The sequence below is a fragment of the Rhagoletis pomonella genome, unplaced genomic scaffold, assembly GCF_013731165.1.
Source record: "Rhagoletis pomonella isolate Grant_MI unplaced genomic scaffold, Rhpom_1.0 Rhpom_scaffold_00006, whole genome shotgun sequence".
NCBI lineage: Eukaryota > Metazoa > Arthropoda > Insecta > Diptera > Tephritidae > Rhagoletis > Rhagoletis pomonella.
In genome coordinates this window covers 47,871,754-47,884,031 of record NW_023458560.1, presented here as the reverse complement: position 1 = coordinate 47,884,031, position 12,278 = coordinate 47,871,754, and the positions used below count along the sequence as shown (strand labels likewise).

Genomic DNA, 12,278 nt, shown 5'->3' with positions numbered 1-12,278 from the left:
TTACAGTGAAAATTACAAAGATCGGGTCACTATAACCTATAGCTCCCATACAACTGATTGTTCAGATATAAAATTTTTCGTTATAACTCCTCCATTTATATAGCTAGGAACATGAAATTCCGCACTGTTTTCAATAATTATTAACAGAAAACTTACGGTGAAAATTAAAAAGATCGGGTAACTATAACCTATAGCTCCCATACAACTGATTGTTCAGATATGAGATTTTTCGTTATAATTCATCCATTTATGTAGCTAGGACCATGAAATTTCGCGCTGTTTTCACTCATTATCAACAGAAGACTTACAGTGAAAATAACAAAGATCGGGTCACTATAACCTGTAGCCCCCATACAACTGATTGTTCAGATATGAGGTCTTTTATCATAACTCCTCCATTTATGCAGCTAGGAACATGAAATTTCGCACCATTTTTGCTCATTATCAACGGAATACTTACAGTGAAAATAACAAGGATCGGGTGACTATAACATATATGTATCTTCCATACATCTGATTGTTCAGATATGGGATTTTACTGTAAAACTCCTTTATTTGAACAGCTAAAACCGATAAATTTCGTAAGATATTTTATAAATAATAATACAAAGTCTACTGAGAAAATCGTCAAAATCTATTCTGTATAAGCTTTATCTCCTATACCACTGATTGTTCAGATACCAGTTTTTGCGATATATCTTCTTTATGTAGGAAACTAAACCCAATAAATTGTGTTACCGGTTTACATACCGATCACATAGCAGTGAAAATCACTTAGATTGGTGCCATATAGAGTATATCTTCCATACCTCCGATTGTTTAGATGCGATTTTTTATATAAGTATGTAACTCCTCTATCGATGTATGCAGATGTATTCAAAAGCAGTAATCTGTCAAAGTAAAATTTGCAGATGTTCATGAAAGGTATGAAGCCTTCGGCATAGCCGAAGACAGCGCTGCTCTTACTTGTTTATTAAAGGTTTGTTGCTATAAGCAAGTAGCGCAGGCAAGTCGCACTGCGCTTGTGCAAGAAATAAAAATGCTCTAACTTAGGCCAGGTACTCCGCATAATAAGTAAATAAATTCAAAGCTTGTATGAGATTTATTTTGGTATTTATGTACTCTTCTGTCAGGAAATAATGACTATTGTACATCCAGAACACAAATGCGATCATAAAGAAAATCGCATGAAAGTATGCGCTTTGTGTGTAGGGCTGCCAGACGTCCCGGTTTTCCCGGACATGTCCCGGTTTTAGACTATTTGTCCCGGTGTCCCGGTCCAACCTTAAAATGTCCCGGGTGTCATTTAAGTGTCCCGGTTTTCGATTTGATTGCACAAATTTTGCTTAAAAATGACTACGCTGAGAAAAAAAAGGCGTTGCAATATTAAGAAAAATTTTATGAATTTACTTGGGGAAATAACGCATAGTAAACATGAATATGTTTTATTTGATTATCGTTTTGAAATGTTCGTACTTAAAAACAATACTTTCATACCACGCACACGTGGTGTTGAATCAAACTGAACATTTGAATGCACATTTACATGTCAGGGTTCAAATCCCATTACAGACAGCATGGAATTTAAATAAATTTTTTTTAACTTAATTATGAAAAAGCATCCGTTAAGTGCATAGCGCTTCATTTTAATATTGGCGTATTTCAATTGAATATTTCTATACTAAATACTAAATTTTGTATACTTAAATTATTACGAGTTGGGTTTGGTGCTCTTTCATATGCGATTTTTTTTTTTTAATGTAGCACGTTTTGCATAAGCAATAGTTGATGATTAATATAAGTATGTACCTAAATACGTTAAAATGGCATGCACATAGTTTTACAATATAGCAAAAGCCAGAAGTTTTGAAACAAGCTCACAGCAACGAAACAAATGACTGATATTTTAATGTTACCTTGTATTTATTTATTTTTTTTTCGTGAAACCTAGATTATTTATAAGTACATATTTTGAACATATTTTGTATGGAAGAAACTCTCAGTAAAAACAATACCAAATAGATTGCCTCGTTCAAAGCCATGAGCAAAATCGTGAATACATGGTTTTCCGCAAAACAAGCGGATCTTAGTAATTTTGATAAAAATCTTAACGAACTTCGCACAGCTTTGAAAAGTACTGGAATTTCTCAAACTGTCAAAATCCATTTTATCCTCAAACATTTAAAGCAATCTAATTCATTCTTGAATAACGAAGGTTTAGGATTATGGTCCGAGCAGGCCGGGAAGTCAGTTCATAGGGAATTCATTAAATTCTGGGATAGATTCAAAATAAATATGATTGATAAACCAACTTTTGTGAGTCGGCTGAAGAAAACTGTAATGACATTTTCATTCCAGCATATATAAAAACTTAACTAAATAATAAAATATTTAAATACTAAAATGTGTGACTATATTATATGGTAAACCAACAAAAAAAAATAAAAGGAAACAAAAAACAAATATAAAAAAATAAAGCAAGTAAAAAATATAAAAAAATAAAACCAAAAAAAGAACAAAGAGGTGCAAAGTAAGTTGCCTCTACGTGGTGCGCCTTGGAAACGATTGAAACCGGCTAAAAACTTACATAAACTTATATTTTCAAATAATATATATACACACATTTACTCACACATACATTGTTGAATATTTAATGCACAAGGATGTTTTTCTCTTTCGCAAAAGTCGGTCCTATCATAACTATTAAAATGTGGATATCTTTAAAACAGGAGCAGCTAGGATTTCAATTCAAAGGGATTCTTAACCTAAAAATATCAACAAATACAACCCTGCTTTCAGTTTTTGTCGACATTTTTATGCCACCTATCGTTGCTTCCTGCCCACCGTGGATATAAATGAAAAGAATTTATTGGCAACGCTAAAGGAGATACGCCGCAAGAGGTGGGCTCATAAACTGAAATTATTTATTATTAAGTTGTTAATTTATTCACTTCCCTGCAAACCAAAGTTCCCGAAATCTTAACGAAATCTTTAGGAGTATCTGATTTCTGTAACGATTTTTTTCCGAATCTTCAAAGAAAATAATATGAAGTGGTTGACACGAACTCGTAAAGAAATTTCTGTACGAAAAATAAAGAAAATTCTGAAAAAAGTCTGCAAGAAATTCTTCACATAGCAGCATTATTTTCATTTCTTTACCGATTTTCTTCCGAAATTTCGTAAAAGAATGGAAGTGTGCGTAATTTATTTCATTTTAGAAAATTCGGCAAAAAATCGGATAGGATCTTTCCGAATTCTTTAAAAATTCTTTACGATTCAGAATACTCTGTAAAAATGGTTTGCAGGGTTCATACTGATTATGCTGCTGCATTGTCGCCCATTTTCCGTAATCGCGACATGAAACTACTGGACAAAGCTGTTTGGTGGGTGGAACATCTGCTGCAGGAGCAGGGCAAAACGGCACACAAGCTATTGCAAACAAAGGCGACTAAATTAAATTGGTTCGTCTATTATTCACTGGATAGTGTGTGTATTTTGCTTGGCATTGTCGCGGTTTTTATTGTCATTGCTCGTGTGGTTTTGCGACGATTGCTGGCTATTTTCAAACAAAGCAATCCAAAGAATGCCAAACACTAAATAAATCAAAAACTACACGAATATCTATAATTTGTATAGCGAATTTGTAAATATGTATGTCTATAACTTATTCTACAGTCCATAAGTGCAAGTGTGAATATTTGAGTCAATCAGCAAAAACGAATCTAAATTTAGTAAATTTTTTTTTTTGAAGCAAAAAGTGAAAGAGTAAATATACTTTAATATTCTTAATTATATACAACTAACTTTATTCCAGATTTTGATATTTTGCAATGCTTAAGAAAAGAAGTAGTCGCGAGTACCAGGTATGCACTCATACAATTTGTGTGTAAAATTATGTGTCCTGAAATGGAGGTAACATTAGCATTTTGACAACCCTCGGCCGCGCTTAGAAAAAATAACCCTAATCAGTCCAACTTTGGCGACTCATAGCATTTTGCCGCAGGCATAATATTTGAAAACTGAAATTAGGAAGCGATAAAAAAAATTAAATTAGACCGCCGAAGAAATAAGAAGGCAGCCTTAATTTAATTTAATTTTTATTGCTAACAGCATAACGCTAAGGGCCGTTTTCACCGTCTCTGGTTAACACTCATCCTCAGTTAAACATCGTTACCGACGTCACTGACTCCATGCATATAACGTTGTGTCGATAACGTCGGTAACGATGTTTAACTGGAGATTAGAGTTAACCAGAGATGGTAAAAACGGCCCTATGACTTCCTCGTTAGCAGATCTTTCAATTAGTCTTTCGAAAGAGAGTAAAGAGCTTTCAAGATAGTGGCCAGAATTGACAATTGCCTTTTATCTTTCCAAGAGCGAAATAAACTCTCAAGCTGGAAAACTAGGAATTTTGACTGTTCAGTTACTAGACTTTCGAGGGTTTCGCGGATTTTTCCAGCTTGAGAGACTACGCCCCCAAGATATTTTTTTTACCCAGAAATCACTTGCAACGTTTCTTCCAATTGCAAGGCTTTTTCTTTTGCGTAATTTGTATAAATCCGTTGACAATTTATATTGAATTAAAGAGGCAAAAATCATTCACGTAATCAAATAATTTTACCGCAAAAGCATTTTTACATATTTTTAGTGGCTGCGCAAATTTTTCCATGGTTGCACCTACATACGAGTACATATTAACAGCTTCGAAAAATTCCTTGATCAAATCGAAATGATTAATTAACGTGCGAAAAAGAAATATAAATATCAGACATATGTATTTATAAGTATATTCTTATATATACATACGTATATACACTGCCGGTAAAAAGTATTGGCACAGCTGCTTTTTACAATACAGTGAAACCCGCTTAAGTAATGACTATGACAATGGCAAAGCAAAGCAAAGCAAAGCGAAGGATGTATGTATGTATCAGAGAACAGCTTTGAGTATGATCGAGCCTTTTTGATCACACTCACTAAAAATCAAGCACAAGCGAACGCCACACTCGGCTACTATGTGTTCGATCGAGATGCATACCCGACAGCTGCTTTGGTTACGAACGAGTCTGTTCGATTACCCTCGCTATAAATTGAGCACAAGCGAACACCACACTCGGACACCCGCAGCTAACCCGAAAATTTGTGTAACAATGAAACGAACATTGCGATAAAATGTAGGACAACAAAGAAATTTACGCTGAAGGTAACTGGCGCCAATATGTTCCCACAAAGCATACGAAAATGTTGTTGCTTTGTGCTTGTGCATACGCAATGAAAAAATTAGAAGCGAAGTAGACAAAAATGTTTTTGCATCTATTTCGTATAGTTTCGCGTGGAAAGCTGTGTGAGTATATACTAGAACACACAGCCTAAAACTATGTACATCTACATAGTACAAAAGTACTTTTACAAAAAATAAATGTGCACCGAGTGTATAGGGCTTAGGCAATGCCGATCTACACACAATTATACCTAAATGGAAGTAGGCGTCGTGATGTCGCATTTTGTATGAGCAAAAATATAAGAAATGGTTAAATGTACACTTAAACAAACTACCGAAAAATTCAACGTTCCCTTTGCCCTCTACGCACAAAAACTAAGAACACCGCGATGAGAAGGCAACATTTTTTGTAGAAACAAAAACGTCATAAGCCAATCAAGAAAATTTTGTGCACACTCGGGTTGAAACTCGAACACCCGGGTATATTGAGCTGCAAAGCACCCGAACCCAATCAAGTATGTATGAAAAACAATCGGGTGTTGTGGCCAACATGTTCGTCTTGAGCTCAGTCGATAACGAACAATACTTCTGCTCGTATACAGAGAACGATGCAAAACGGGTTTTGTTAGATGATCGAGTATACACGAAAATCATGCACCCGCTGCAGATGTCTGGTATGTATGTACAGATGATCGTACTTATGATCTAAGTGTAGAGCGCAAATGCAATAGCAGACTAGCAAACATTTGGAAATAAGAGCGTTAAAAATAAAAATCCATAAATAACTGGATATGTACGTTTGTCTGCTTAATAGGTTTAGTATGTAAACATTTTTATGTACATATGCATTATTGTGGTCCAAAAATGCATGTGAAAAAGTTAAAGTCGAAATTTGTATGCTCTCACCTCCCTAGGATTGTTCTACACCAAAAAAAAATATACCCTATTTTTATTTTGAAATAAAAAAATATTTAGAGGTCACTACAATCGCCCAAAGTTGTCAATATTTCAATATTTTTCTATCAGAAAACTCCGCTTATCTGCAGGAGATTCCCAATAATAATACCCCATTGTTTATTTAATCATTTTTTTATCGCAACTATAATTTATAGGTCCGCCAAAAACCCACAAAAACCCCGAAAAATGCAATGGCGGGACCAATAAAAAATCTTTAGCATTAAAAATGGTTAAATAAACGATTGGGTATTATTATTGAAAGACTGCTGAAAAGAACCAGAGTTTTCCGATCGAAAAATATTGGTTTTCAAGAATTCTATACCATTTCTACGAAAATTTTTATATATTTTTTTCATATAAAAATACATGGAAAACTTTGAGCGCTTTGAGCGACCTCTAAATATTTTTTGATTTCAAAATAAAAAAAATTGGGATATACTTTTTTCGATATAGAACAATCCTAGGGGGTGAGAGCATTACAATTCCGACTTTACTGTTTTTGGAACACCCTAATGCATGCTTACCATGCACCAGCGATCGTGACTGATATTTCATGTTTACTTGCGCTGCATATGAACAGCATACGGATGTGATTTATCATCTTAATACTGAGGCAATTCAATGTCGCCCCCCCGCCTTCCCCCCGCCCATTCTTTCCCTAGAGCACAAAAGTAGAACTATGACAAAAAATATACCTACCAATATTAGGGGAAACAACATTCTAGGGCCTGGAACCCAACATTGTTGTGAGATTAAAACATAGTAAGCCTTTCCAGTTTGTTACCTTTCCAATTTGTATACCAGATTTTAAACAAATAAATAGATACCGTACTCGCTCTGAGGGTATTTTTATTATTTGACAGTTTTACTGGATTTAGTCCGAGATGCACGGAATCAGGGTTACTACAAGTATCTGCCTGTCCGTGTTGGAAGTTTCTTCCTTCGAGCGTTTACGTTTTGAGAGACAGCCTTACCGTCCAAAAAGGACTGCGCCTATGCCTTCGAACCGGATTAAAGCCATTGACATTTTCTAGAATCCAGAGCGCTGATTTTAGCAGGATCTCAACTAATTTCTTTCCGTCCTGTTGTCGTCCAAAGTGACTCCGTTTTTCGGGTAGGAGGACACACGAAAAGTCTGAAACCCCATTTGGAAGCAAACGGTTCGGAGTGGTCTTTCGCAATTCTGGCGGAGCTGGTGGTATTGCTCAACGTCATTTTACACAGCCGTATCAGTTTCGCGGGGATACCAAATTCAGACATAGCGGCGTATAGGCAACTCCTTTTAGTGCTGTCGAAAGCGGCTTTGAAGTAGACAAATAGATTGTGAGTGTCGGTCCTTTTCTCGCGGGTCTTTTCCAAGATTTGGTGTATTATGAATACCTGGTCTATGGCAGTTTCTTTTTTCTCTGCGGCTTCTTGACACCTCTCATCGTACCAGTTGTTCTTTCGGGCTCGCTGAAATCCGACTACTTCTTCGGCGGTAGTTTGTTAAATCGTGCTTCCTGAGAACAGGTGTGAGAGGCGAGTACCGAATGGATATTTTTATGCTTGAACCTAGTACTGGATACTACCATGTTTCGGGCCCCGGTGAAGTCGATCAGCCTCAGTCCGTTGTCGGACATTTCGTTGTGGACGCTGAATTTTCTGACGGTGGTTCCAACGATCCCTTCCTTGCCCACCCTGTCATTGAATTCGCCAAGCACGATTTTGACATCATGGCTTGAAAATTTGCCATTACTAAGAGAAGCCGAATTAGAAGTCTTGAAACTTCCATAAAAGAAAAGGAGTAACGAGTCGAGCATGGAAGGGCTGTCGCTTTAAGAGTTCCGAAAAAATCCCTTAAAGTCGACGGAAAAGTTTTGAGCCTAACAGTTTCTAAATTTATTTAATGAGTACCGATTACTTGGTGCTGTTAAATTCTTCAGCATAAATGTGCTGACTTATTTTTTCACTGCCTCTAACTTTTTCTAACCTCTCACTGGTCTCACTGTCTCTAAAGACTACTGTTGCCAACAGTCGTTGCTTGAGCTCATCTGCTCTTTTGCCAGAGTGCCAGGCCACTTGCTCAATTTGGTGAATACCACTAATGTGTTTCAAGCATAAGATTTAGATTCAGATTAATACAAGTATGAAGGTAGAGTTGAATATGTAGATGAAGAAAGGTTAAAGACAAAAATAAAAATTAAAATAAAGATACGTAAAGATGAAGACAAACAAGAATTTGAATTTAAATACTTAATCAGCTTCATTGCGAGTATCGTGTCGATTGCAAGTCGTTTTTCGAGAGTCGAGTCGCATAGAAAAATTCCACGGCATTGCCTGGAATTTCGACTCGATTAGTGCATTAAAACGGAAAAATTCGGCAGCACTGGATAGTTTTCGACGAATTTCGGAAGATAAGGATATAAATAAAAATAAAGATAAAAATGAGAATAAAGATAAAATAAACACAGGGATAAAGATAATGAAAAATATAAAGATAAAGATAAAGACAAAAACAGCGATAAATATAAATATAAAGATAAAGACAAAGACAAAGATATAGATAAAGATTAAGATAAAACTAATGATAAAGATGAAGATGTAGATGAAGATGAAGATGAATATGAAGATGGAGATAAAGGCGAAGATAAATATAATTATTAAGATAAAGACAGAGATAGAGATAAATATAAAGATAAAGATAAAAATAAAGATAAAGCTAAAAATAGAGGTAAAGATAAAGATGAAATAGGAGATAAAGATAAGGAGACAAGACGAAAGACAAATTGATGATTACCTCACCCAGGGGCGCACCCAGGAATATATTTTAGGGGGGGTTTTATATTTCTGAAGATATATCACCGGAAAATACTGAAAATTTGCTTCAGATAATACCCTCCTTAAAATACATTTATGCAAGTTTTATGTACAGTATGTAATAAATAAATAAACGTTTTAAAATTCATAAACTGCACTTTATTTACAGATTAACAGAAGTCAAACGCTTTTAACCGACTTCAAAAAAAGGGATGTTATCATCTCGCCGGAATACATAACTTTGGACCAAGTGAACCGTTTTCAATAATCCTTTTTTTATTAGAAAGATAGTACCTCAAGGTCGTCCCGTAATTTGTTTTAGAGATCCGATGATTGGATCATGAAGAAATTAACGGTACCCTTAAATTTGAATATGAGAATTGAAGTCGGTTGTGTTCTTTCCTTAAAAACTACTTGCTTAATAAAAAGTTCTATAAGATGCGCTCAACTTTCAAAAGTACCTAATAAAAATTTTAAAAAAGAGTAAAAATAAATTTATTGATTCCATGAATTTTTGCACTTCTATGTTCATTCTTTCGATTTCTCGTTTTCGATAGAGATGGTGATTTTTCACGATTGCTAAATTTTTTTAATATTTCAAATACCGAAAAAATTAACTGAACTCCCAAGAAAAACGAAAAATTCATATAAAACGACAGACGAGAAATAGAAAAGAAATTTTCTTCTACCAAAATTTCTTAAATCAGTTTGCAGCTCTCAAGAAAAAAAATGCTCGTATATTTATTCCCTCATGAAAATTTACAGCAAAAGCAAAGCGCTTTTTCAAGCAACAGAAATTATAATAAATATTTCTTATAATTTCCTTGAGAGCTTTAAGATACAGATTGTATTTGAGGTTATTAGCTTTAGGGGGGGTTTGAACCCCAAAACCCACCCCTTGTGTGCGCTAATGACCTCACCTCATCTGAACTCAGCGCACCCAATTGCCCTCATTCTCTACTTTAGGTTCGCTAAATATATTTTATTTTGTAGGGTAAAAGACAGCTGACTGTTGTAATGTTAAATTTCAACCACTGGGAAAACACTATTAAGAAGAATTTAACAATTGAAAATGGAGACAAAACTTAAAAAGACAAAAATTAAATGAATATTCACTACGCTCAATTAAGTTAGAAGATATGTATCAATATCATTCAATTTGAATATCAACTGAAGTTGACTAGTTTAAGTTAGTTGAGAGAGCCTTTAAATCTGCCAGTAAAAACTTTTAAGTAAATACGCCATCATTGATACAAAGGTGAAAATAATTTATTTTTAGCATCCCACATTTTTTATTGCGTTTATGAATGCAGTGGCGAGCATATACATAAATAAGGAAGCGACATTTTAACAAGTTTTGGCTAAAACAACGAATTTAAAACTTTGTGCAAAAATTAAGAAAATTCGACAAAGTTTCATCATTTCAAACTTTTTAATCTGGATTTTTAGAAAAAAATTCCTATTCAGTTTTGTAGTCCAGTGCGAATTTGCAGTAGCTAGGATTTAGCGTAGATTTTTGTTTTTATTTGCTGGCGTTTTCACAAAGCATGTTCGAAATGTTTTTTATATGGAGGAAAATGCACAAAACCGCCAGCCAAAGAAATAATTCCCGAAATATATGGAAAGTCCTAGTTACTTCAAACTACTATTATATGTATTTATTATACTACAAAACTGCATACCTAGTTTGTTTTTTTTTTGAAATTTTAAATAAAAAGTTTGCAATGTTTATGATACTTAAAAAAAAAAAGTTAAATAAACAAAAGCAAAATAGCCAAAATTGTTAAAGTGTCGCGTCTTTATTTGCTTGCTCGCCACCGTATCTATCAAAGTTAACTTGTGGATATGTATGTACATATGTATCATAAATAACTAGTTTATAAGAAGAAAATAGTATAAAATGAAAAAAATAGTAAACGATTATTTGGCAGTAGAGCAAAAAGGAAATTACTTTGTATCGAGTTTTCGTGTTTTCGAAATAGTATACAAACAAAGGGTTACTTCATTCAAATCTCCTCATAGTCATATTCATCGAGATTGTCATCACTTCTGCTTCGTATGATTTTTGTGCTATTGTTCACGCCGCTAATGCCGCTGCTGCTACTGCCGCTGTGATTACCATTTACATTGCTGCCAATGTTGCTATTATAATAGTTGCTGTTGTATTCGTTGTTAGTGTTCTTGTAGATCAAATCAACACTGCTAATGACGCCACCGAAACTGGTTGCGGACGTGTTGTTCTTAATACCGCCGCCGCTGCTGCTGCTGCTACTACCGCTGATGGGGGCGACGCTGCCACCAACGCCACTAGGTTTGTTCGTCGAGCAAAAAATTTGTACGAATTTGTACGAATTATCACCATTTTTGCCCAAATCGCGTTCGTGCAGACCAAAAAATTATCCAACACTCAAAAATTGTGAGAGCAAAGTGACAGTTCTCTTGGAGAGAAGTTGCAAATTCTTGCTGGAAAAAATTTTGCCAGCAAGAATTTGCAAACACGAGAAACATGTGGTTGTGACGCATGGTTGCATTTTTGTCTACAATAATTTGAATAAATTAGTTCGTTAAATTTAAAAATTTATAAACACGAGCGATTTTTTTATGAAAAAGGAAGTAAATAATTGTTGATATAATTAATTTAGTTAATTCCAATGATTTGAACTTAATTCGACTGAAAAAAATGGTATTCGCAATCGAAATGCAATTGCAACCAGAGTCGATTTAAGAAACCCGACAGCTAGTACGATGAAGAAATTTAAATGTATGTTAAAGAAAGTCAGAACAACAAGAAATATACATGTACATATATCCTGTTTTTGGCCATCCGAAAGAATTTTAAAAATTCTATAAAAATTTTTTATGTTTGAAATGCAACCGTGGACGCCAGCTGGCAGCGAAACTTGTAAATTCCTGCAAATTTGCGTTCGTGCAGAAATTTGCAAGTTTCTCAACATGAGAGAGAATTTGAGAGAATGTTTTCTTACTCTCTGATATTTTGAGTGTTGGATAATTCTTGCTGGATTTTCGACGAACAAACCTACTGTGATTATGGTTATTGTTGCTACTGCTGCTAACACCACGATTGACGTTGCTGCCAACATTGCCGCTGCTGCTGCTGCTGTTACTGCCGCCGCTGTTGTTCACATTTCCGCGACTTCGATAATCACGTCTAGGGACACGAATTTCGATACGATACGATACCATATCGATACTTTTGGCATTCGATACCGATAATTTCTACTCGACAGTTTTATAACGATATTTTTTGGAATCGAGTACCAGAACCCTAGTATCGTATCGA

At 34.9% G+C, this 12,278-nt stretch overlaps 2 protein-coding genes across 2 annotated transcripts; one reads left to right on the top strand and one right to left on the bottom strand.

Moving 5' to 3' along the window:
- The first annotated feature begins 3,242 nt into the window (after positions 1-3,242).
- LOC118740879 (UDP-glucuronosyltransferase 2C1-like) lies at positions 3,243-4,131 on the top strand. Its single transcript, XM_036472614.1, has one exon. The coding sequence runs from the start codon at positions 3,295-3,297 to the stop codon at positions 3,595-3,597; it is 303 nt and encodes a 100-aa protein (XP_036328507.1). The 5' UTR covers positions 3,243-3,294; the 3' UTR covers positions 3,598-4,131.
- A 6,298-nt stretch (positions 4,132-10,429) lies between these two features.
- On the bottom strand, positions 10,430-12,196 carry LOC118740875 (uncharacterized protein DDB_G0280315-like). Its single transcript, XM_036472610.1, has 2 exons — positions 12,020-12,196; positions 10,430-11,286 (listed from the first exon to the last, which is right to left on the bottom strand). The coding sequence occupies exons 1-2, from the start codon at positions 12,179-12,181 to the stop codon at positions 10,984-10,986; spliced, it is 465 nt and encodes a 154-aa protein (XP_036328503.1). The 5' UTR covers positions 12,182-12,196; the 3' UTR covers positions 10,430-10,983.
- Positions 12,197-12,278: the final 82 nt, after the last annotated feature.